The following is a 25,883-nucleotide window of genomic DNA, read 5'->3' as shown; positions in this document are numbered from 1 at the left end:
AATGATGGGACAAACACTTACAAAGGTCAAAGGTCCAATCAGAGGTGTCAGAGAGTCCACAGGTTTGCAGCACCAGGGCAGGAGGGGGTGCAGACAGGGCACAGGTAGAGTCCAGGTTCAGGTAGGAGTGGCTGTGAGTAACTTCTGAATGGAAGCTTTGCAAAGTAACTACGGGACATGGTTGTAGGGACAGGTGGACTGAATGAACAAAACTGAGATAGCCATTACGATATTAAACTGTTAAAGTCAAACTCATTATGGAGAATGACTCTTAAATGACTTTATTTTCACTTTTAGCAGTTAAATTAGCTGCTTAGTACACTTAAGTAGTAGCCTATAACTAAGTTGACAAATACATCTAGTGAGGAAGGGTGCATTAATCTCTGAGATGTAAATCCTCAAGCAAAAAATAATTAGGCCACACCTAGTCAATTTATCATGTACAGATGTTTTCAGCAGTCACATGTAGCCAGATATCATCTACATTCATATTTAACTAACCCTAACCCTTTTGAGAACTTAGCAACAAATTCCTTTCCATAACGTTGATATTTTATTCATCTCGCTGTTAAAACTCGTATTAATCCAATGAATTGAAACGAATGATGGAGGGCGGTGGCGGGAATACTTTTCATGTTTAGGGATCAGAAGCATTTTTAATGATTCTAAATCCATAATCTGATCCGTGCTTCAAATGCATGCAACTTGATTTAATACTCTATTTGTTGTATTTATTTCTTCAGGGGATAGTGCTCTTAAATGAAATTTTAAGTTACAAAATCTATGAAATATTAATCTAATTCATTGAATATTATTTAATTTCTCTTTGAGAGTGAGATGAAAGACTCAACTACTGTACCTCCCTCCACTCTGGACTCAGTCAGTTGTCCTGGTCTCACCTAAAGCTGGCCCAGCATGGTCCTACTGTAACATCTGACCTTTTAACCTCTAACCAGACTCCTCACGTCAGCAGACATGGGTCTCCTCATCGTCTCTTGTACACAAGAGATTTTCTCACACTGTGGAACATCATTTATCTATTAGATATGCTCCTTCCATCATCACCTTCAAATCCCAGTTCAAAAATTTGTTTTCCCCAGCATTTTGATTTGATTTCATGTCATGTATTAAGTGCATAAATTGAGCGATCTGGTTTAGGGCCTAGTTTCCTAAACATTTACAATAACCCCTTATAACTATCAGTAAAACGCAGTTATTAACATGGATCCATGCAGGAAACATCAGATATCTGATTAATTTAATAAGCAAATATACCTAATCCAGTATTAAACAAATTACTAGATTGAGTCTCCAAATCCCAAAATATCATAAAATGAGTAGATATTTTGTGGGCAGTACTAAACACAACAAAATCAGTGCTTTAATATTTGTGATATTGACGCTAAATGAGCTGGAGGCCCCTGGTGTCTCAGGGGTCGTTAGCAACCAGTCAGTTTATCTGACGCCTCGTGAGTCGTGCTGGCTTTGCGTCAAGTCAACACAGCGTTTCATTTGACTCCGTTAGCATTTCTGATTTGCACTGAGCTGTCGTCTTGGTAATGGTCGCTGGATTCAGATATTGTACCGTGTATTTCCTGAGCCCGCTGAGACTGGACGCAGAGCGAGACGAGCATCATAAAACAACTGTCACAGCAAAACACAGCTCAGCCTGAATGTCAGCGTAGTGAAGCTCAAACACATGAAGGCCACAACTGTGACATGAAACATCACTGCACTTGTTTCATCAAAAACTGTGTCTTATTTTGGTAAAGCTGTTGAGAACAGTGCCAGTACTAAATTCTTGAATTGTGAATCTATTTCCATGCGAGCTAATTCTAATTTTAAAAATCAGGAAAAAAGTCACACTTCATAATAAGATTATAAAAACATTGTAAGATTATAAAACGTACTATATGCTCAGGTAATATTAAGGTAATACAAATGATCAAGCTACAGTGGATTTAATGTGATTCAGTACGCAGCTAATGATTGTTTTAGTTCATCTATAGGCTGCTTAATCAGCTAAAATCTAATTACACAAAAAGAGAGTTCCATTACTTCTGATCATCCTCTCTGAAAGCAGAGCAGGACAACTTCTCAGTAAATATGTTTACAGGCTGCAGCACCCAGCTAATTTAGCCTCATTTAATTTAATGTGTGAAGGAACATATTCGATAACATGATCCATTAAATGTTAATGAACATAAGCTGTGATCTGATCATTTCATGCACCCATGCATGAAATTTATGCATCATCATGGAGACGTGCTGAGGAGGGGAGGGGCATAATCCAACAACTCAAAAATGCTCTCGTGGACAAGTTGTGACCTGCACATTCACCACACTTTGAGATAATAACGCAACGTTACGAGACAGACTTGTTTTTGAGGCAAATTCATGCAAAACTGCTGATGTGCGTTCCTGTCGGGGGCAGTTTTTCGGCAAGCAGTCTCTGCATTGTAGTTTAGTTGGTGCACAAGAGTGTGTCAGTGCTGCTGGTGAACTTAGTGCAGGTTTCCTAACGTCTCTGCCTGCTGGTGGAGCTCCTGGGGGAGTCCATGTGAACACAGCAGGAACATGCACAGAGCCCCGGTCCCCATCAGATCCAGGACCTTGTTGGTTTTAAGACCATATTACTAACTTGAGGCCACCATGCTGCTGTGTCTCAGCTGGTTGTCAAGGCAACCAAGACAAGAGGAGTTTGGGTTTTGGCTTAACGGGGAGGATCGCTGCAGCTTCTCCTCCCCTGCATCTCAGCCCTCTTTCTTCTCTCTCCTCAGTGACTGGGGCAGCTGGTGGGAGGTGGTGGGTGTCGTGTAGCTTAGCAACTCCCTTGGTGGATGGCAATTGATATGCAGCTTTGTTCAAGTGTCTCTCTCTCTGAGCCAGAGAGAGGGACGGAGGAACAAAGCAGGCCTTATTAAAGCTTCCCCTCCTCCCTCCCTTTGCCCAGGCACAACGACGTGGGAGGACAAATATTTCAGCTCAAAAGGAACTGAAACTCCACGTACAACACCAGCCCCGAAAGTGTAACTCAGGGGCCGCCGCCGTCTGTGAGGGGGCTCCAGGTGTCGGCACAGGCAACAAATTCATCAAACAGCGCCCACGCAGTAGTCTAACTGAAGGAGACTGTGAGAGATTTTACCTGATTGAATGTCTGAGGGTCTGATATAAGCATTTGGGGTCTACAGTTTTAAAACATGAGGTTTTTGTAGAGAGAGTCCACCTCTGTCTTTTGTCCAGTGTTTTCTTCTGTTGTGGAAACTAGGAGCTAAGACTGAACTTGAACTGATGTTTCCTGCTGTCCTTTCTCCATCACCTCTTGACCAGTGATCTGTCTGACTGTGTTCCTCGAGCCAATCAGCACTAATAAGCCTCTTTACTTTGTCTCTCAAAACTACTGTTACACACGTAAACTTCTTCTTCCTCTCCTTATATCCATTTTAACCCCCGATGAGACTCAACTAAAAGTCTGCTCCACCACCCACAAGGTGGATCCTGTCCAGTCTCCATCTTCATTTGAGCCCATGTTGACTGAAGATGCTAAATGTCAGAATGAAATCGTCGAAACAATAGTAGCTAAACCCTGTTATTTCAGTTCACTTTGTGTTGTGTTGTTTTCGAAGTCTAAAAGATGAATTATATTAATTGATGAACTTATATGAAGTTGAGATACAGGAACAGGATGATTCTGGGGGCGGGACTAGATAAGCTTTTGCTTCTCCCGCTTTCCCTTTCGGCCATGTGTATTGTATTATTTGAACTAAGATGAAGTGTGATGATGATGATTTAAATTGACATGCCCGAAATAAACAGATTGATTGATTGATTGATTGATTGATTGATTGATTGATTGATTGATTGATTGATTTTATGTATTTTTAATTAAACAAAACAAGACTTTTTAATGTTTTATCCTCCATCCATCTTCAACTGCTTATCTGAGATTGGGTTACGGGAGCAGCAGATCCACCAGCGAGCCCCAGATTTCCCTTTCCCCGGCGACATTGGCCAGCTCTGACTTCGTATCCCTTTTTGCCCCTAAACTGATGTTAAAATTCAACAAATTCAAATAATTCACAATTTTGTAAAAAGATTCAACATAATCAAATCATGTTGCCATTTATCCACAGGGCAGGCCACATGCAGATCTTGTGGGATGAATTATAATGAGTCCTTTAAGTGGCATCATTTACATTAATGCAAATGGTTCAGCAGTGCAAGTGAGGAGAATCAATGTTTCGTTTTGACCTTTGGTCACTATACCTGCACAACTCTTCGGGTACTTGACAGGTCGGTCCAGCATACAGTTCACAGTTCCTCTGTCTCTTCATGTAACCAGACTGACTTTTTGTTCATGACTCTGGCTCTGTTTGGGGTCGTCCTGCTGTGTGCTGAAAAAGAATCGAATCATCAAACCACAACTTACTATTTATTAAGGTAAGAACATATAACCCTGTGGCAGCATCTGTGATCTTCTTCACAGTGGTCTGAGAGACTGTACAGGACTCTTTAACAACAGCTCATTAATGCACTTTTATGTCACTGTCACTTATTTATACTATGCAATATTATAAAAACCTGATCATTACTGAAATTTACTTGGCACAATATTCTTTTTCATCTACAAGTATTTTTCATATTTATGTTGCATTGTGTATATTATGTAAATAATATGTTTTTCTTAAAAACATTATTTTTGCTTTAGTTGTATATGTTTTGTTATTGTTCTTTCATTTATTTTCTGATTCATTCCTGACTCTTTTTCTACCTCCTCACTCAAGCTGCTGTTAGATACTATCGTATCCAAAGAAATATGATATTTGTATAAATCATATATGTATAGTATATATGATTTGAAATATGTTCTGTGGTCTTTACGATATGAAGTATATATGGGAATATGAGACAGTGCCACCCAGCTGTTCTGATTGGTCCAGTCTCCATTGTGAGTCCAGAGTATAGACTGATGATAATAGAAGCATTTATTGTGCTGCTCTGCTCTCTGTATTCTTATTTCATACATTTGTAGTAGAGCATTCATTTCTGAATGTAAAAGACTGAATATTAGTCACAATATTATTTAGTTAAAAGAAATTCATGACAAGCTTTTAGATAAAAAAAAAAAAAAAAAAAAGAGATGTTAGAAAGCTGAGAAAGCTCTGAAAATGTTTGGGTGAGTGAGGAATTCTTGTCTGCTCTCCCCAGCAACTGGTCACAGAGTGACTGTGTTCATTATGTCTGCAGAAACCCAAAGGCCAACTGTTATTGTGAAGCTGTGACCTTCAGTAATTGAATGATGACAAAAAGGAGCGTCACAGTCAGACATGAGCGGATTTCTCCTGCAGTGGGTGTTGAGAGCTCTGCTGCGTAGCATTCCTGCACACAGAGATCAGAGCTCACATGAGCCAACTCTGCCTGTTTCTCAATAAAATGAAGCCACATGAGGATCCTCTGAAGGTGTTCAGACACTAACTGAATAAAAATGATTGCTCAGGACCAAACACAACTCTGTGTCACCAGGAGACTTTCCTTCCTTCCTTCCTGTTCCTTCCTTTGGCCTCTTTGTTTCTCTATTGATTTTTCCCTTAATTCCTTTTCTTTGTTCTCTTTCTTTTTGTGTTTGGTATAGCTTAACATTTAATTTAAACCTGAGCCAGTTTCTGTATAAATCAAACTTCATTTAATAGTGTATTGCTTTTACTAGCAACACACTATTAAGCATTAGATTGTTTAAAAAGTTATAAATGCTTAACTCTCAATTAACAAGCTGTATTTGATAATTTATAACGACTGAATTGTCATACTTAATATTAGCAAATCGAGTATTATATCAATTATAGACCAGTTATTTAGGAGATATCAGTGGTTCATTGGATCATTTATAAGGAACATTTAGGCAGCACTTTATTATTACTAAATAATTTAGACATGGTTAGTGAGAGTGTTAATACTGTATAATTAAAGATGAGTTTATCAGTGGACAGTTAAACATTTATAACCGTGTTTATAAATTCACACTAATTACATCCATGTAGGAAAAATTAAGTATTTAATAATGCTTAACTATTGCTGATAATACAACTAATAAAAACTCTGATCTGGTGAACTAAAGGTTCAGGGAGAGGGGTATAATTCAGCCTATTTCTCTGCAGCTGTTAGTGGAATAAAAGTCTCTGTAAACACAACTAGAGCATCAATCAACAGCTCTGATGTTTGCATCGGTTAATAAAATAAAGAGACATTGGAGAAAATCTAAACTTTACTAAACCAAAAATATTTAAACAAGTAGAAAAGGTCACACTTCACACTCAAATGTTTCATGTAGGTTCAAAGTTTTTGATTGATATCTCAGTGCTGACTGAAAAACACATCATCTGTAGATGTCGCATAGGTCAGTGCGCCATGTATGAGCAGAAACAGCAACATCAAGGAAAAAACAGTTCAGTTCAGTTCAAACAGCAGTGTGTCAATCTGCTGACGAAAATCTCAGTTTGTCTTCATCTTCATTTTAACCATGAAAATATCCTAAAATCCTCAAATTATCCAGTGTACAGTACTTAGAGCAGGTAACACTAATATCCTGAACAAGTATTAGACAATTACCAATTACTACAAAATGTACAATGTAGCATAGAAAACTGCAAAACTATTATGAGTCCTTCAATAACAGGAGGAAATCCTTCTACAGACTCTATGTTTTATCTAACTCAGACAGGTTTCTGCTCCTAGTGGCTCTACACCATCAGTTCATACAATGAATCATTTAAAGATTCTTCCAGTTTATTACGGCTAAGGTTTTATTTTACTAGTTTTGTCCATTATTTTTGTTCAAGCACTAATTCACTTCACAGATGAGATCAGAGAAAACAATCCATGTTACCTTTAGTTATTTAGGTAACGTCAATGAGATCAGGGGAAACAGACCTGAGAAATAAGAGGAATAAAAACAAACATTTCAATTAAAAAAAAGTTGTGACAGGTCAAGACACTCGAGCAGACGGACAGTCGGACAGGTTCACTCACAAACCCACTTTCTGTTTCAACTTTGACCCTCATGGTTTACTGTAGTTGGAGTTTCATCTGTAATAAACCACCTTACCAATAAAGGTGGTTTAGTTACACTACATGGCCGGTTTGTGTTTGTGAACGCTAAAAACCCATGAACATTATCTCCATATATTGTGTGTGATGCGCTATGACAACCTCCACCTGATTTTAGATCTTGGCTGCAGAGACTTGTTCCTGTTCAGCCACAACAGCATTAGTTAAGTCCAACACTGATGTTGGTGATTGGTTCTGGCTCAGAGTCGCTGTTTAGTTCCTCTCTAATATGGTGGGGTCGTGGTCTGGGCTCTGTGCAAGTCCCTCAATAACAAACTGGGGAAACAGTTTCTTCCATCAACAAAAATCTGCTGACATAGAGCTGAGAAAGAAAAGGACATTCCCTGACTGGAAAAAAGAGAAACAGACCCAGCGATGTTCACATACTTTGGCCACATGAAGACACTTTTGTCTTATTTCCAACCTGATTGTCGTCTGCTCGTTGTTTTGTCCTGTCACAATGCCGTTGTGTTCCCAGATCTCACCTGCTACTGTGCTGAGTACAAAGTTGTAACTGATGGAAGTGAAGGACTAAACTATAAAAAACAAGACCAAAGCTGTAATAGACCTGAATGTTACAAGTGCGGTAGTTCTGGGCCTCAGCAGGGCGTCCCGATAGCTGCTGATGAGTCTTTCACCCTGTCAAACGCTGCTGGTTCTGTTGGCAACACGCTCTTCACCATCTCCTCTTTGCTGGATGGAGACAAGGAGGATGGAGAGGGTGAAGAGAGCGTGGGAGAGGACAGGGTGGAGGTGGCGGCGGCTGACACTGAAGAGGATGAGGAAGAGTTGCCGTCGGGGAGGCACTCTTCACAACAGCAGCAGCAGCAGTCCATGAAGGCCTGGCCCAGGGAGCGACACAAGCACAGCAGCAACACCGGCGTCGCCGAGCATCGCACGAACAACAAGAACTGTCCGATCAGGCCGAGCGCCGGGAGAGCCAGGGCCGGGAGCGCGGCGGACACCGGGTCGGAGATGTACGCCAGAGTGATGTTACAGATGCTCTCCGGCAGGTTGCACGCGATGTACAAGACGGTGAGCGCCATCACAGTGGAGCGCAGCCTGTTCTCCCTCACGTGCTGCTTTTTCTTGGTCGAGGAGGAAGACGAGGAGGTGGAGGAGCATCGAACGGTCAGCTTGTCGCCCTCGGCTTTCTGCAGCGCGCGCTGGGCCAGCACCTGCCGAGTCACCAGGTCACAGGCCAGAGTGAAGAGCAGCGGCAGACAGAGGTAGCACCCGAAGAACCACCACATGCGGGCCTCGTGGTAGGTCAGCACCAGAGAGTAGACGCTCTCCGGGAGCTGGACGGACGGCTCGCGGACACAGATGTCCACCTTAAACGTGTCTGTTCGGGCGGTGAGCGCCGCCATCAGCGAGCCCCCCGAGTGGCTCTGCTGCAGCTCGGCGGGCAGCGACGGCAGACTGACCGTTTCCTGGAGGAGCTGCCACAGGAGCAGCTCGGGGGTGGCCAGCACCAAGGAGCCCAACCAGATGACCGACAGCTTGGACAGGATGGACTGGCAGGACTCCACCCGCGGCGTCTGGAGCGGCCCGGGGCCGGTGGCCGCGTGGAAACGGTCGATGCTGAGAGCGCAGAGGCTGAAGGTGGCCACACCCAGAGACGTCACCTGACAGACAAACAGCAGAAGCTTAATGACACAAGTTTCTTTAATTCACACACACAGAGAATCAGATCAGCTAGGAACCAGTCCAGAGTCTCATCTGACCCAAATAATGTTGTTATTGAAGATGATCTACAGAAGCTCTAAATGGCCATTCATTAATTATCAATAATAATCAATTAATTCTGCAAGATAATGGAATTTTGGATTTTCCAGACATAATGACATAATGTGATGTGTCTGAGATTTCAGTCACATAGGTGGTGTTAGGCTGATTGGCATCTCTCAGTCATTTGGTATCCATGTAGTAAAGGACAACATCAGGTTCACTTAGATTCTGATTAAGATCTGGAGCCTCCCTGACCTCCTCTAAGATGTTGCACACTAATGTGTACATTGTCTATAGTGAAGCATGGAGTTGTGTCAGACCTTGACTGTAGAGATATAAGATGTGCTGATGGATATTTTCCAGCTCCTCTCACATTGAACTACTGAATAATGATTCTCAAATTAATTATGTCGTACAAAAGCTTTTTTTCCCCCTGAAAATCTTGAGGAAATAAAATACATGAATGTATGATGACCACTTAGGACTTCCATAATGACGTATAATTCAAAATCACCAAAGCAATGCGTTACATCCAACACTTTACAAAAAGTGTTAAATTGAAAACTGATAAAAAGGGTTTCCAAGAGTTAACACATTGTGAATAAAAAAAGTTAAACATTGTTAAAGGTTCACCCAAAATTCAAATTTCACTCATTATCTACTCACCCTCATGTCGACTAAGAGCTGTGAGAATTTTCAGAGCTCCTTCCGTGCCTTCTCTGAGTTACGGGGGGGGGGGGGGGGGGGATCCGCGCAGCAGTATTTGTCCATAATAATGGTTGTGAATGGTGCTCACTTTTCTTCGTCCAAAAAGACACACCAAAAAACATCCAAATATTCCAAATATGTCCCTCTTGTATTGAAGCCCTGACATGAGAAATTGTTCCACCAGTCAGTGCAAATCTCACACAGGAAGAGCAGTGAACTGAGACACTGGGAGCTTCCGCTACAAATAAGCTTAAAATATAGACTTATTGAATTTTTTTCGGAACAATTTCTCATGTCAGGGCTTCAATCCAAGAGGGACATTACATACGCGCAGTATGGAGGTATTTTGATGTTTTTTGGTGTGTCTTTTTGGATGAAGAAAAGTGAGCACCATTCACAACCATTATATGGACAAATACTGCTGCGCGGACCCCCCGTAACTCCGAGAAGGCACGGAGGACTCTGAAAATTCTCCCAGCCCTTAGTCGACATGAGGGTGAGTAGATAATGAGTGAAATTTGAATTTTGGGTGAACTATCCCTTTAAACAATAACATTTTGAACCTCCAACACACATTTGTCACACTCTAAAGGGGTCATCGCAAAAATGAATGTGAGTTTATGTGAAATAGCTCAACATAACTAGTTTTTTTTAGTGCTGCAGAGAGACTTCCTAGTTTAGTCTGCAGGTTGTCCTGTATTGATTCGTGCTGCAGCTCTGATCCAAGTCTGAGCACAGGATGGTGTTTTGTTGCTTTACAAATAAGTCTAAGGCTTTTGCTGCCTTGTAAGAAAAAAAAGGATTTTCTTAAACCTGCAGAAACCAGGGATGAGGAAACAAAAGAGTCAGAGGGAACAGCTCAGTGAGCTGCAGCATCTACTGCCTGGTGACAGTTATTTGTCCCTCTTGCACATCAAAGTCTGTGGTTTTGGCCCCAAAATACCAACTATCCTCACAGAGACTTGTCCTGCCTCTGTGAGTGCTTAATGACCTCAAACAGTTAAGACACAACACAAGATAATTAACAACGGGCTCTAATTAGCATGAAAATAGTTAAACTAACAGATCACAGGGGCGGCTGGCAGCCAGGCCTGCTCTAAATGCTGCTCAACGCAAAGAGCTGAGGAGCATTTTAAAAATATGTTAATTAATTAGGAGGAAATTAATTCATTAATTAGCATGACAATTGGTAAAGCAACGAGCGGGGGCGGCAGCCTGACCCCGTTAGAGCCGGCTTCGTACAAGCTGTTATTACAAATGAGTAAAAGTCCACTTCAGTGATTTAAAGCTGTGTAGGCGTCCACAGTGAGTGTCTGTGTCCATGTAGAGACACGAGACACAGTGCTAATCAACAGGCTGTTAGAGCACTTCCCTGTTTCTCTGCCAGGTTCATTTACTCTCCGAGTTAAAACGTTAATTGGCTGAGCTTTTTATCAACATAACACTGCAGACTGGAGGAGCAGGTTGTAGGTCACAGGCCAGAGTGAAGAGCAGTGGCAAACAGAGGCAACACCCGAAGAACCACCACATGCGGGCCAGGCATTTGTGCTTGTCTTTGCTTTATATAATTATAAATTGAATAGTTTGTGGGTTTTCTTACTGTTGTAAAAAAAAAAAAAAGCAGACATCTAAAGAAGTCAAGTTAGCACAGCAAGGGTGTGACCTGGCTGGGGTGCACGTGTTCGGTGCTTCATGACTGAAGAAGTTGTGAAGACACTGACCTGTTAGTGGTGTTGGTGTTTGTTTTGTTTATTCTAACGTCAAATTCTCATGATTCAGATATTACTGCAATGTGAACTATACGATTAGCATCAGCCTTTAGTTGGGTCTGTTACTTTTTTGTTTCCCCTGAAACACTTCTGTTGTGTTGTGAGTTTTTGCAGCAGTGTGTTTTCACATTGATGAAGTTGTTTTCTGAAGTTGCAGTGTGGTGAGCTCAGTGTTTTAAGCTTCTTCTTCCCCTGGTTCCTTTGGTTTATGTTAGGTTGAAATGATTATTTTAGGGATTTGGATTGTACATTAAGCATTTGGGGGTTTGGGGGATTTAAACTGGTTTGGCAAAGACCAAATGATTCATTTGTCTGGTGGGCAGAATCAAATCTGGGGGTCAAAATAACCCACAAATGTTTTTTATGTATTTAAAATGAGGCGGCCCTTTCACACAGTTTGTCTTTTCATGTCTCTAAATTCAACAGCTGCTTCTACAGCTCAGTGTTGACTGTGTGGCTCTGTGAGCTGGGGAAGAAGAGTCGCTTCATGAGGGGCCCCACCACCGCCAGCCCCCCCCCTGATGGTTCAAAACAGACCAGTGAAGAGGCCAAACAGACCATAACAGCACTTTTGTTGAAAGACAACTCTGAGTCTCAAGCTGAAGAGCAACAACGACACACAATCAGGCCATTCATCACAGACAAGTCTCTTCATTTAATTGGAAAACATTTGCAATGAGTCCAACGTGGGGGTGTAATAACAGCAGAGTGTGAAGTCAGACTGTTTTTTAATGGGGCTAATTAAAATGTATTATCCTCACAATGAGTTGTTTGTTTAAACCGTTTAACTTGTTTGACATTTGACAACACAGACCTCCAATAAACTTGTTAAACTCATGGCTTGGTTTGTTTACACACTGAAGAAATGAACGCTTTTTTTTTCAACTTCAATCTTCAGTGTCATTCTTTCACTAATGCTTCTCCAATGTGAAGGGCTGCTGGTTTTCTCCAGTTTCAGTGTAAATCAACTAGAGATTATTAACTTTGATTTTTATTTTTATGTCAGACCACCTGAAAACCAGAGGATTTCACCCTGGATTTTGGGAAAATGTGACGAATATCTTTCATATTTTTGGAGTATGTGTTGGTTTGGTTTACAGTGTAGCAGAGACGTTCTATGAGTGTAGTCACTTTGTGCTTTAGTCTTGGAGTCCATTTCACTCTTTTTTTGCTGGAGTCTCTTCTAAACGAAATTCCCTTTGGGGATCAATAAAGTAATTAGTTTCGTCTAGTATTCAGTTGTTACACTTTCTCTCTCTTGTTGTTAAGTCTATTTGTAGCTGTTTCTGTCTGTGTATTTCAGGTCTGTTCTTGTAGTTACCTTAAGTCAGTGGTTGATTTGTATGTTTGTTATATTTTTTATGTTGTTTGCCAGTCTTTTTGTGGTCATTTTGTGTTTCTATTTTGGCACCTGTTGTCCTGATGCCCTTTAGTAATCAGCCCTCGACCTTTGACCTGCCCCATCCAAGGTAACATCAACCCCTAACATTCAACAAATCCTCACCTCCATGTAGGGCACGAGCCGACATGACAGGTCTCCTAGCAACCTCTTCAAGGTGAGCTCGTGGAAGACGACCACCGGAAGGCAGAAGAACAGCACGAGGAAATCCCAGAAGGCCAGTCCCGCCAGGATGCAGTTCCACGCGCTCTTCAGGTAGAAGTTGTGCCACACGATGCACATGAGCGCGAGGTTTCCCACGATGCCCGCGGCGAACAGCACGAGCGCCAGCAGCATCACCGCGTACGCCCAGTAAGCCCCGTCGGTGACCGGGAACAGAGGGTTGAGGAGCCCCGAGGAGGAGTTGCCCGGCGGGGCGGGGGTCCGCCGGTCGGCCCGCGGCGTGGTGAAGTACCCGCTGGGGTCGTCGTGCCGCCGGGGCTGCCCGCCGTAGCCGCTCGGAGAGTGAGGGTCTCTTTTCCTGGAGCTCCCGTCTTTGGCTCCGCGGGCCACTCGCTTCAGGTCGGCGGCTCCTGAGCTCGCAGGAGTCCCGTCTGCAGGTGTCCTCTCGGGGGACTCAGACTCCGGGTCAGCATCCTCCGCCCGCTCCGGGTCCGGGTCCGAGTGGACGTGACGGAGCTCCGCGGTCCACAGAAAGAGAAGCAGAAGAAACAGAGCCGCTCTCATTTTCTTTACCGTTGAGCTGAATGTAACTGGTCCGTGTTATCTGCCTCTTTCACAGACATGTGCTGCAACTAAAAACTGACTCCTGAAATTAAACCTGTCCATAAAACTGTGCGTCTCTCAGCCCGACAGTCTGCGGTCCTGATGGAGGAGTTCAGACTCTGGTGCGCTCCTCCTCAGCAGCAGCAGCACTTTATTCCTAACTATCCACAAAGCGTGAACACAGCACGGGGCTTCCGGTTATGAATTTCAAAATAAAGAGAGACGGAAGGGAAGCCTCAACAAACCTACACCACATTTCATTGTTGTGCAACACTCCAGATATGATCCCTGACTTTAATGATAATTTATTTTGTCTTTATAGTAGGCTATATATTTGAGTAATGATTAGCCTATTGGTTTTGGATAAAGTAAAATATTTTCCCTGATATTTTAGAGAGATAATTAAGGAGCCCCCCTGGTGACAAGGATGGAAAAAAAAAAATCATGCGTGGGCACGCATGATTTTTTTTTTCATCCATGTCACCTGGGGGGCTCCGTAGATAATTAATAGTTGATAAAGAAAATGACTGACAGTTCATTAATAATGAAGATAATATTACGCCTCATAGACTAAATATAATAGCATTGCTCTCTATAAAACATTGCAGTACAACAGTAATATGAACTGTAGCCTCTAAAATAAACAAAGAAAATAAATACCTTACATAGGGGTAGGAAAGAATAGATCTGAACTGTATTGGTGGGTGTATTCACACAAAAAAATCACTCTATTTTACAGCACAAAATGACTCTGAAGCTTCTCATCAACCCAAATGTGATGAGGCAAACACCAAAGTCCACAATGCAACAAGTTGTCATCTACTCGTAACAATTTGATTACTTCTTACTTCTTCCAGCCCAGAAATATGAGGTGGTGTGTGTAGGACCCAAAGAATTAACAAAGTGGCCAAATACATAGAGAAATAAATGACTGTACATCAAGAAAATAAATTCCATCCTGTATCCTGAGGCAAATTAATAGCAAAAATAAGTGATTACATCTGTCATATTTATTTTTGTTATTTATAAATATTCTTATTTCCTATCAATTAGGCCATTTTGTGTATTTGTTTATTTTCTAACATGTTTGATCTTCTTCTCTGGTTGCTGCTGATGTCCCTCAGTCCATTTGCAGCATTGTTTCCATGGCAATTAAAGAAAAACAGATACATTTGTTTCAATAGGAGCCTCTGACCACAAAATATCTGTAGGGATTTCAAAGAATAAAAAATAAATCTGATATTCTGATGATGTCAAACTTTCACTGTGGGTCTGTGTCTTCAGCTGCCGTTCGGCCTCCCTCCTGCTGACTGCTAAAGTCGGTCTGGGGCACAAAATAGCCCCAAAAAGGTAGAAATAATCCATCAGCCGGCAGTTGTAGAGGCCTGATCAGTGTGTGCAAACTGAAACACAGACTTCATGTCCCACAGCCCTCAGCTCTTCAGGGAGGGCTTCAGTTTCCTCCGAGCGTCCTTGTGTTTCTTGCGGTATTCCTGTGAAAACAGACATGAAGTGGACATATTTCACTGAATCTGACAGAAATGTTAGATTTTTTTCTTCATAATGGCCCTAATGCTCCATTTTGCTAACATCCATTGAGATTAGTGGATTTGTGAATATATATATATATATATATATATATATATATATATATATATATATATATATATATATATATATATATATATTTTTTTTTTTAAAGACAGCCTATTCTCCAAATTCCCTCTGTGACTTGTGCTACACCTTTGCTGATGTCCACCACCAGATGGAGCCAAAGAAAATTTGTTTTTAAATTATGCATCAGCTTTAACAATGAATTAAAAACTTGTATTTTCCTGTTTAGTTTGTTATCTAGTTCAGTAATGAAGAGCACCCCAGAATTATGACCTACTGACAACTCCTTCAAACACAAAGCTTCACAGTTCTGCATCATGCATATAAAAATAGCTTTAATAGTCTATATAAGTGATGTATGACTGTATATGTATGGGACACCAAGGTATCTACAACACGTCTAGACTTCCTGGGTAGATTAATGAATGTTTGGTGCTGCTTATAGAAGTTTAACAGTGGGCCCCTCAGATGGACCGTATCTCTCAAGGATCCTCATGAAGAACAAGTGACGGCTGAGAGGTCCAGATCAACAACAGACAGTCACACACATACTAAGTGTATATACAGTACAGGCCAAAAGTTTGGACACACCTTCTCATTCAATGTGTTTCCTTTATTCTCACTGAAGGCACCAAAACTATGAATGAACACATGTGGAATTAACAAAAAAAGTGTGAAATAACTAAAAACATGTCTTGTCTTCTTTGTCTTATCTTTCTTCTTTTCTTCTTCCTCTCCTTCTTGCTCCCCCTCCTCTATCTCTGACCCCTCCAATTCTAGTTTCTTCAAAGTAGCCACCCTTCGCTCTGATTACTGCTTTTTGCTCTTGGCATTCTCTTGATGAGCTTCAAGAGGTGAACCTGACCTGAACATGGTTTTCACTTCACATGTGTGCCTTGTCAGGGTTCATTAGTGGAATTTCAGTGAGAATCTACAATGTAAATAGTGATGAAAATAAAGGAAATGCATTGAGTGTGTCCAAACTTTTGGCCTGTACTGTATATAAGAACAAGATCTGCTCCTCATGCAAAAAAATAAAACCCGTCAAACTAAAGTGTTAACTTGACGGTCTGATTATATTTGACTTTGTCTTTCAGTCACAAGAAACATTTTTTTCACTGTGGTCACTGAAATACATCATAATAATTGTTTTGGTTTTTACAAACATGCAAGAAAAGAAACATATTGAAAGTGTTCATGTGGGCTGACGTGTACCTGTCTGAGTGCAGTCCTGCGTTCCTCCCACTGCTCCCTCTGCTCCTCCAGCTGAGAGGAACGGAAGAACGACCTGGGACCCTCTGATGGATGACACAGAAGCTCCACATTACACACAAACAAGAAACGCCATATTTCGGTCATACACCGCCACCAGCCAGCCCAGCTGCAGTTTACATGCATGTGTGTCCAGACTCACAGACACATATCAACAAGCCCGACTGTGATTGGCTGGAGTCTGGACTCACTCAGGACTGATGGTGAGATACTGGTAATGTAAGATGCAGGACGTCTTAGAAAACACAAAGTTCATGGCTCATGAACTTGACTAAGTGAATTACTATCATATATGCTCAGTCCAGTTGATAAGCAATATTATTATTGTGGCTCCATCGTACCTGTTAACCTGCTGTCCTCAGGGTAGAAGAAGAAGAAGAGGTTGGTCTTTGACGTGGTCTCCTCTCTGTTAACAGTGACACAAACACAAAAACAAGCTCAGAGAAAACTGTGGATACATTTTTGAGCAACTCTCTGGAGTCAGTTTGACAGGGACTTCTAACTTTTCAGCGTTAAGCCTGCTGGACTTTTATACTGTGGACATTTAAGATGCTGATATGAGCACTTTTTTAAGGCTGACATTTTATATACAAAATAATTTATTGATAGTTAATTTAGGAAATAATCAGTAAGCTTAAATGTGGTCAAAACTAAATGCGTTTTAGTTTAAATCTTGACTTTTTTCTCACTCTGTGGTTTTAGCAGTGGTGTTGCTTTGCTGCAGTGTTTGCGGCTCATCTTCTTCCTGCTCCTTCTGCGCCTGCTCCTCCTCCTCCTCCTCCTCCTCCTCCTCTGAGCTGTCATGGAAACGTGGGTCTTGTTGCCATGACACCTTTGGAGCCTGGATGCTCTCCACCTTGTACTCTGCTGGCAAGAGAACAACAGTGACTTAAAAAACAGGGAAAACTGATGTTTCCTCTGAGACACTTTGAGTTGAATGTTTCAGACTGAGCCTACCAGTCTCTTTGCTCTCTGGTTCTGTGTCATCGCCAAAGAAGGAAAACTTGAATCCAGATGAAGACTCCTTCTCTGCATCGAGATCGGTCGACACAAGAGATGACGGCAGAGTGGATTCCTCCTCTTTTCCTGCTACCTCCTCTTCCTCCTCTTGGTCCCAGTTCATCTTCTCTTCTCCTCCAGCATCGTCGTCCTTCGTCTGACCAAACACAGCCTTCAGGTCTCCAGACACATCAAAATAAATCTCTTTGGAAACCTCTGGAAGCTTCTGGGCCTCCTCTCTCTTCTTCCTTCTGGCCGACTTGCTGTGAAGACAACAAATCACATGACAGTTAGAGTTCATTTTAAATGAATGAGGACTTTATTACTGGTTTTCTATTTGAAGACTTTAAAATCAATAAGCGAAGACAAGGCGCCTCAGCAATATGACGTTATATTGCTGCTATGACATTTAGCCTCAGAGCTGTTAAAATGTGATGTTTACCACAAGGATCACAGGAGCAAATCCGGGGTTGGAGGTCATGGAGAAATATAAGTCAAAGAAAGGCTCAAGGAGTCCACTGGTATAATAAGGTCAGATAGATATAAGATTAGCATATGTTTACTTTTTCTTTTTAGATATAACAGAGAAAGAGCGCTATGCAGAGATGAATGAACGGAGCAATTTTGCGTTGGTCGAACCAAAAGCCGAAAAGTCTAATCGGGGCGGACGTAATTCATTGTGGGAAACGCTGTCATGACTCATGTTGGTCTGCATCTTCTCGTGGTAACAATATCAAGAACTTAGGACGTCACTTAATCCTCTTATGTTGATCGGCTGAATCTGGTCCATATCTGATCAATTAGATCAGACTGTAGCTCTCAGTCTCTGTGTTCATACCTCTCCTTGGTTTCATCTGTTTTGGTCTCAAATGCAGCATGTTCCTCTCTGCTGGGATCGTAATGCAGCGCCGACACATCTCTGCAATCACACGCATTGTAATCCATCGATTAATTCGTTTATTTCTGGTTGAATGTGAGCTGTTTGAATACAAAGCTGTGGTCCGGGATGTGTGTGTGTCTGACCTGAAAGTCTTGGCTTTGCTGGGAGTCTTACTGCTGCTGGTCTGTTGGCTGCTGCCGAGGATGCTCTCCAGGATGGACAGGTTCTTCTTCTTCTCCTCCTCCAGAGCCTCTTCCTCCTCTGTCACGCTCATCTTCCTCTCTGAATCACCAACAGTCGGTTCATTTCATTCAGTTTCATTCAGTCACACTGGACTGCACAGTGCTACAATCCACCTACCGGACCACTACCAAGACACCACATCTATTCTTCTTAGTTTCGACCGCACACTCACCTGACTCTTCGTCTTTGTCCTCGTCCTCGTCCAGGAAGCGAGAGTCCATCCGGAAACGCTCGTCTGTCCCAAAGCGAGATTGCAGCGCCATCAACTGGTCAACGAACAAACGGAAACAAACAATATCAGACACAGGAGTCAAAGTCAGTGTGCTGACATCTGAGCTAGGGATGTCACGATTACTTGTTTTCACAATTAATCGCGGTATTAAATGCCACAATTATTTAATCGTAAAGATTTCTAAATACCGTCACTTTCCAAAAAGATCAGCGCAACATTATGAACGATATGAATCATCATCATCATCATAAATTATGTTAATGTCAATTTACCTAACGTAATACTGAACTGGTAGGAATTTAATGTTAGTGCCTCATTTGTAAGAAAAAAAAGATTTAAAAAAAACTTCAAATATTTCCTTTGAAGGATTAATAATTGGTCCTATATTAATAGATACTTTAAATAATTTGTTTATATAATTGGTAATGCAATTATATTTTGACTATATATGATTTTACACATTCATGTTGTAAAATTATTGAATATACGTAATAATCGTGATTATTTCTCTGACAATAAATCGTACCAATAAAATCTATAATTGTGACATCCCTAATCTGAGCACAAATTTTGGATACAAACAATAAACAGACAGCCGTTTGGACGTGACCTTATGAGCAACCATGGAGACAAACCGATGCAACATGATGTAAACCAGTTTTCTCACCTTCTGACCTGCTGCACCTTCAAACTGAGGCCTGATGTCGAACCTGCTGTCATCTTCGTCTTCATCACCATCCTCCTCATCTTCACTGCCGCCAAACAGGTGTGGGCGTGATGGCTTCAGACACACACACACACACACACAGGCAGTTAAACCAGAGCAGAGAAAACTATGAAGTTGCCACAATAAGGTACAACTTTCTATTTATGATTAGATATTTATGTTTCTATGAAGCCACGCTGCTTCTCTCCTCACCACCTTCTTATTTTTCCTTGTCTTCTCATTGGCTGATACTTCATCACCAGTGGCCTCCTCCTCCTCTGATTGGCTGTCCTCGAACAGGGTCTTCTTTGATGTCGTCTCCTCTGGGGTTTGTTGCCGTTTGTCTTCATCATCCTCATCATCATCATCCGAGCCAAAGACGATGTGTTTCCCTGCTCCTGGTGTGGGAGCATCCTAATGGAGAATAATGGTGTGTTAACGTTGCTCGATATGCCATATGTAAGTAACAATGTCTCTCACGCACACGCACACACACACACACATACCAGGTTGGCTAGAGCTCCCTGGATGAGCTTCTTGTGTTCTTCAGCCTCTTTCTGTCTCTGTTGGATGGCGGCGAGTCTCCTCACGTTGGCCTTCTTCTGCAGCTCCTCTTCTTCCTTAGCTCCTAATGTCACCCTGGAAGGAGCCTGCTGTTCTTCCTCCTCCTCCTCCTCTTCCTCACTGGAGGAGGACTCACTGTGGGGAGTAGGGGGGGCTGCTGCTTTCTTAACATTTTCAATAGAAATAACTTCTTCCTCGGTGTCTTCTTCCTCAGAGGCAGAGCTAGAGGATGAAGGTGTTGCATTAATTTCAGCTCTAACTTTAGGACCGCCCTTCATCCCCAGGCCCCCCTCCTCCTCCTCCTCCTCCTCCTCCTCCTCATCATCATCATCACTGCTAGAGGAGGAACTACTCTCAGCTTTTTCAGCGATTACAGGAGCTTTATTTGGAGCTTCAGAATCCGGCTTCTGTTTTTTGACCACACTTCCTTCCTCCTCCTGCTTTGTTTCTGATCCCTCGCTCAGTGTCTTTGTCCCCTGGAAGGCAGGCAGTGGTGTTGAACTTGATATCACTCCTTTTCTTTTCTTCTTTTTCTTTTTCTTTTCATCATCGCTGTTGTCGCTGTCCTCCATGATGGCCGCGAGGATATCCTCGGGCGTGGTGCCTTTCTTGGGCGCACGCTGCTCTGCGGGGCCTGATGCGTGGTTGGTGTCTGGTTTGGGAACGCCGTTGAGGATGCTGGGAGCTGGAGTTTCAGATGCCTCCTGGGATTCTTCAGCTAGCCTCTGTAGATCGGCCATTGAGATCTGCAGGCAGGTGACATTGGAGAACATGGCGTCATAATCAGAGTCTGAGCAGGAATCTGCGGATTCTGACTCTTCATCATCTTCATCGTCGTCATCATCATCAGTATCTGACTCTGAAGGGGGTTTTACAACAGGGAGGACCGCCGTTTTGTTACTCTTCCTCTCCGAGTTCGGTTTGACAGAGTCTCTTCTCTGCGCTGTTGATTTACAGGGGAGGAGCTGTTCTTCATCATTTGCTGAGTCCTCCTCCTCCTCCTCCTCCTCCTCCTCCTCCTCCTCCTCCTCCTCCTCCTCCTCCTCCTCCTCCTCCTCCTCCTCCTCCTCCTCCTCCTCCTCCTCCTCCTCCTCCTCTCTTCCAGTTTTACTTTTCTTCTTGGTCTGTCTCTTCCCATTTGTGTCTGTCTGAGTCCTCTGCTCTTGTGACGAAGATGGACGAGGTTTCCTGGAGGCAAAGAGTTCATCTGTGTCTGCTGAATCATAGTCATCCTCATCTTCACCACCTGGCCCACCTGGAATCACACAGAAAAACTTGTTTGTGCAGCTCGCCACATCTTAGAAAAACATCTTAAACATTTTGACTTAGAAAAGAAGAGTGAGAAAATGTGTCATTATGTGATCCTTTAACCTTCAGACTCCTAGAAATCATAACACACAGCTCTTCTTTAAAAATCCTGAGTAAAACACATTTGTTACCTTTCTGCTGGGAACGTCCCGACTTCACCAAGTAGTCAAGTCCCACCACTTCCAAATGATCCCCCTCCACTTCCTGCCGCGATGCACCATGGGAAGTGTCCTGAGACACCACCATCCTGCGAATTTCCTCATCTGAATCAACATCGCTGTCAGTAAAAGGTGCCCGACTCCTCTGAGCCCGCCTCTGGTTGGTTTGTGGTTCAAATCCGTTGGTGAACCGAGGAGCTTCAGTGTGATTGACAGAGGGAACGGTCGATTCAGACCTGAGAGGAAACACAGTGAGGAGAAGACAGACTGATGAGGGCAGAAAACCAGCTGAATTTCGAGTCTGTAGATATTTTTAGAGGCAAAACATTAATAATTTGTTCTTCACTACATTTGAAACCAGTTTAAACTAATTACGGGCAGAGAAGATGGCAAATTAAATTAACCTAAAATGAATCAGCCTTCAGATTCCAGTCAAAACATATTTGAGGATGAAGAAATCAAAAATCACAGGAACGTTTTGATCCAGGACCAGATCATAGAGAGTTACATCTAGGTGAGGTTGTCATTCACTGCAGAGACGGATCTCAGGTGTGATTCTATAGACGAGTTGAATTATATAAATCGAAGAAACCAGTAAAAACCTTTGAAAGAGTTTTTGCAAATCCTAGAAACATCTAGATTCTTAGGGAATTAGAGAAACCAGTAGAACCTTTAGGAGGAAGAGAAAACATCACGTCGTTACCTGGTTCTGCCCACAGCATTATGGGAGTTGACGACGTCTGTCCGACTCCTTTTGGGTCTTGGGGGCTCATATGCAGGGAACTCGCCCCGCCTCTTTTTGCTGATGTCATCATCTCCTCCCTGTACCTCCCAGGTGAGCTGGCTGACAGGTGTGCGCTCGTCCGTGTCGTTTCGGTCCAGCTTGCGGATGTTGTGGCTGAATTTGGACGGGTCGTACTTCATGGTTCGAGCTTTGTTGCCTTTCCGACTCCTGATCTGCAGGACGGGGAGAACTCGTCCGAATTTACTGACCACCCAGTCCTGAAACCAGAGTACACACACAGGAGAGTCAACACCCCCGCCCTTCAATCTCATTTTTGATTATTTTGATGGCACAGCTTGTCGTGTGTCAATGACCTGACCTTGTGTCCTGGTATTTCTGTCCCTGGCACTGCAGCCTTCATGGTGAAGTTGTCCACACCGGCCTGGCTCAGGGAGTCCAGCAGCTTCTGTCTCTTGTCCTCGGCTGCAGGCGGCTGGAGGCGCTGCTCCTCCAGTTCCTGCCGCTCCTGAGCCAGTCTGAGACACAGACGCCACAAACTCATTACACACCGAGATCAGAGAGAATCTTCTATCACAGGTCGACAGAGCATAGTTCAGGAGGATGGTGGTTACCTTTAAAACTCTCAGCTCAACATGATTTAGTGTGAGACTATTTAAAAAGGCATCACCCTTCAGAACTGCACATACATTTTCAAAAGACAAACTTGTTCAATAATTTCACCTGCAGTGGTTTTGTAAAGTTAAAAGACTGAGTTTGGCTGCCGACAAAGTCATAAACAGATTTGGTTTTGGGCGTCGCACACAGACTGTTTCCTTCCGATGGTGAACCTACAGGTGCATCTCAATAAACTAGAATAGAGAAGTTTATTTATGTCAGTAATTCAATTCAAAAAGTAAAAGTAACACATTATATAGAGCCATTACCAACAGAATGAAACATTTCATGTCTTTATTTATTCAATTTCTTTTAATTGTAATGATTATGGCTGACATTTAATGAAGACCTAAAACTCAGTATCTCAAAAAAAAAAGGTAATATTACACAAGACCAATTAAAAAAAGCATTTCTAATATGGAAATGTTTGCCTTCTGAAAAGTATGTCCATCTATATGCACCCAATACTTGGTAGGGTCTATTTGACTATTATCTTGAACTACTGGAAATCAACTTTTACATGATATTCTAATTATTGAGATGCACCTGTATACTGATTATTGATTCATATTGATGCAAATGTAAAATCAAAGATGGAAATTAACTGGTAACTGTTTTTATAATTTGATTTTGAATCATTGGTTTAAACAATTCACTGTTACAGCTTCTCCGATGTGAGGACTTTCTCTGCTTTATACCATGGTAACCTATGACTTTAGGTGCTGGACTGTTTCAGGAATGGTCTGCAAGTTAGTTCCAAGTAAAAATAATTGTTAGTTTCAGCTATAATTCAATATTTTATGGACTGGTTATTTATTATATCAGCTTCCATTTGTCTAACAGTCAAGTCTGAAGACAGTGTCATGTTGATATGAATGTGACTTTACCTGTGTAAGAAACTCTCTTTGGCCGTCTCAATCTGCAGAGTTCCTCCTTTCCATTTGGATTTGTTCAGCACCGTCATACCTTTAGAGGAAACACACTGATGATGTCTGATGATACAACACAACCTCTGTCAGTGATATGTCAGGCAGCCAACACCTCTGAGGTCAGATGTCACACACAACTTTATTCAAAACTGCACAACATCATCAAAAAAAATACTAAAGGAATGAGAATATTTCATCTGCTTCAAGTAAAAAACATTATATTGAAATGTTTTCTTGATTCTGTCTTGTTTCATAGTTCTGAGCCTTAGGAGAAAGTAAAATAAGACTTGAAGGCACAAAGAGTAGAAGCTCAGTTTACTCACATTTCTTCAGGTCAGCATCTGAAATTTCAATGTTAATGTAGCTGAAGGTTTTGTAAGCAACACCTGTAAAAGAACAGCAGCAGTGAGAACACATGCAGGTCAATGAGGATACCCATAATTAATGCATACTAGCTAGCATACAGCTATGGTGTCTGATATTTAAAATACATAATATAAAAAAATGTATTTTAAGTTGTCATGTTAATTCAATTCTTTGTGTTCATTAAATTGTTCAGCAGGTGAAATTCTCAGATATAAGGGAACCCTCAAATGCAGGAAAAAGGTTTTATTACACATGATGATGTTGACTATGATTGATTATGTTGGTATATCAATTTTAGACCTTAGACCGTGTGTGAGACTGGATATAGCAGTGAAAAATAAAAATAAATAAATTCAAAAATGAACTCTGCTATTATTATCATCATGGCTGTCAGTGTGTATTTGGATTCCTCACCCTCTTCATCCCTTCTGGTCCGCAGCTCCACATCCTGCACAGCTCCAAACTTTCCAAATCGATCCTTCAGATCCTTCTGGGTGACCGTGTGGCTCAACCCACCAACATACAGACGTCGCATGGCTCCGTATCCACAATGACACCTTTCCTGCTGGACAACAAACACTAGTGTCACCAGTCTATGCCTATCAACCCAGTCACACATGGGGTTCCTTGTCTGGGAGTAGAGACCTGCAGTGGTTCATTGCTGTGCAAATAGTTTATGCCATCATGGAGGTTGTTTGAGCAATCCTAACTTCACTCTGTAGCAGTGCAATGAGCCCAAACAGCCAGAGACATAAGGAGCTATTTACAGAGACAATAAGAAGAAGAAGTCCTGAAACACTCCACAATTACACGAGGAGACAGAAGACACTGAGACAGGCTGAAGCCACAGAGGAAGTGTGGCAAGTTTTCCAACATGCTGGAACAACCAACCTGCCAAGCAAGCACCATGCACAAATGTGAGGCTCTATGAGAGTAACATTTTGTCCACAACATTAATGCAATTGAAAGCAAACTAACTTTAAAATAAATAAATATATATACATATAATATTAAGAATGATACAAAACAGTTCAATTACAGCTTCCATAATGACCATCAAGGCGGATGAACACCTCTTTAATAACTACACATTAGCCCACATGAAGGGAGGACTTACTGCAGACTTTACATTCAGACGAGCGCCGTCACACTCCCTTTTCCACGAGCTCTGTGGTTAAACCGGATGATATCTGAGCTGTCACTGTTATCTAGATCAAACTAACTATCCAATTTATATCGTCTGAAAAAGCAGCAAATGTTTACCTCACATGTATGTAGCTGGTGTTACCGTTAACTCCTTCCGTCGCTGCACTCTTCTCGACTTTCCCTTCCGTGTTTGTTTCCGCCCACCCGAAGGTTCCGCTCTTGTTTATTACAATTAAATTTATAAAACAGCCAGGACAAAAAATCAACGGCATTAACTGATGCTGACACACATGACATTGAAAACGTTAACTAACGGTGGTTAATTAATGAAGAAATAATTATTTTCCTAGCTCTATGATTTAGCTGCACCCGCGGTAGTTAGATACGACTTTAAATGTAGAGGGGACACTGGCTATTACAAATATTGGAATTATTTTTATATCGTTCCTTTAAACACTAAACATCGATTAAAGGTACTTGAATTAACCAAATATGCATTAATGTTTAAATTTTTTGTGTTTAGGATGAGGCGTATTATCTGAGCAGTCAGACATGCAGTATGTACTCCCCCACCGATTCGTTAAAAGTGGT

At 42.0% G+C, this 25,883-nt stretch overlaps 2 protein-coding genes across 2 annotated transcripts; both read right to left on the bottom strand.

Annotated features, from left to right (window-relative positions):
* Positions 1 to 7,703: 7,703 nt before the first annotated feature.
* gpr37l1a (G protein-coupled receptor 37 like 1a) lies at positions 7,704 to 13,588 on the bottom strand (the record flags this gene model as incomplete). Its single annotated transcript, XM_083971785.1, has 2 exons — positions 12,817 to 13,588; positions 7,704 to 8,732 (listed from the first exon to the last, which is right to left on the bottom strand). The coding sequence occupies exons 1-2, from the start codon at positions 13,435 to 13,437 to the stop codon at positions 7,704 to 7,706; spliced, it is 1,650 nt and encodes a 549-aa protein (XP_083827911.1). The 5' UTR covers positions 13,438 to 13,588.
* An 804-nt stretch (positions 13,589 to 14,392) lies between these two features.
* On the bottom strand, positions 14,393 to 25,444 carry nol8 (nucleolar protein 8). The gene is made up of 19 exons (XM_083972145.1): positions 25,264 to 25,444; positions 24,561 to 24,708; positions 24,104 to 24,166; positions 23,739 to 23,817; positions 22,556 to 22,712; positions 22,156 to 22,454; positions 21,426 to 21,688; positions 21,060 to 21,241; positions 19,929 to 20,999; positions 19,636 to 19,836; positions 19,384 to 19,497; positions 18,657 to 18,750; positions 18,385 to 18,523; positions 18,200 to 18,280; positions 17,320 to 17,624; positions 17,052 to 17,229; positions 16,704 to 16,768; positions 16,306 to 16,388; positions 14,393 to 14,969 (listed from the first exon to the last, which is right to left on the bottom strand). The coding sequence occupies exons 2-19, from the start codon at positions 24,679 to 24,681 to the stop codon at positions 14,910 to 14,912; spliced, it is 3,555 nt and encodes a 1,184-aa protein (XP_083828271.1). The 5' UTR covers positions 24,682 to 24,708; positions 25,264 to 25,444; the 3' UTR covers positions 14,393 to 14,909.
* Between the last annotated feature and the right edge of the window lie 439 nt (positions 25,445 to 25,883).

The sequence above is a fragment of the Trachurus trachurus genome (assembly GCF_905171665.1).
Source record: "Trachurus trachurus genome assembly, chromosome: 5".
Taxonomy (NCBI): domain Eukaryota; kingdom Metazoa; phylum Chordata; class Actinopteri; order Carangiformes; family Carangidae; genus Trachurus; species Trachurus trachurus.
This window is presented reverse-complemented; position numbering and strand designations above follow the sequence as displayed.

Coding starts and splice junctions, on each gene's coding strand:
- nol8 (XM_083972145.1), bottom strand. CDS start 24,681: ATGCGACGTCTGTATGTTGGTGGGTTGAGCCACACGGTCACCCAGAAG. Junction 22,455..22,555: donor CAGAAATACCAGGACACAAG/GTCAGGTCATTG, acceptor CTCTGGTTTCAG/GACTGGGTGGTCAGTAAATT. Junction 21,689..22,155: donor AATGCTGTGGGCAGAACCAG/GTAACGACGTGA, acceptor GTTTCCTCTCAG/GTCTGAATCGACCGTTCCCT.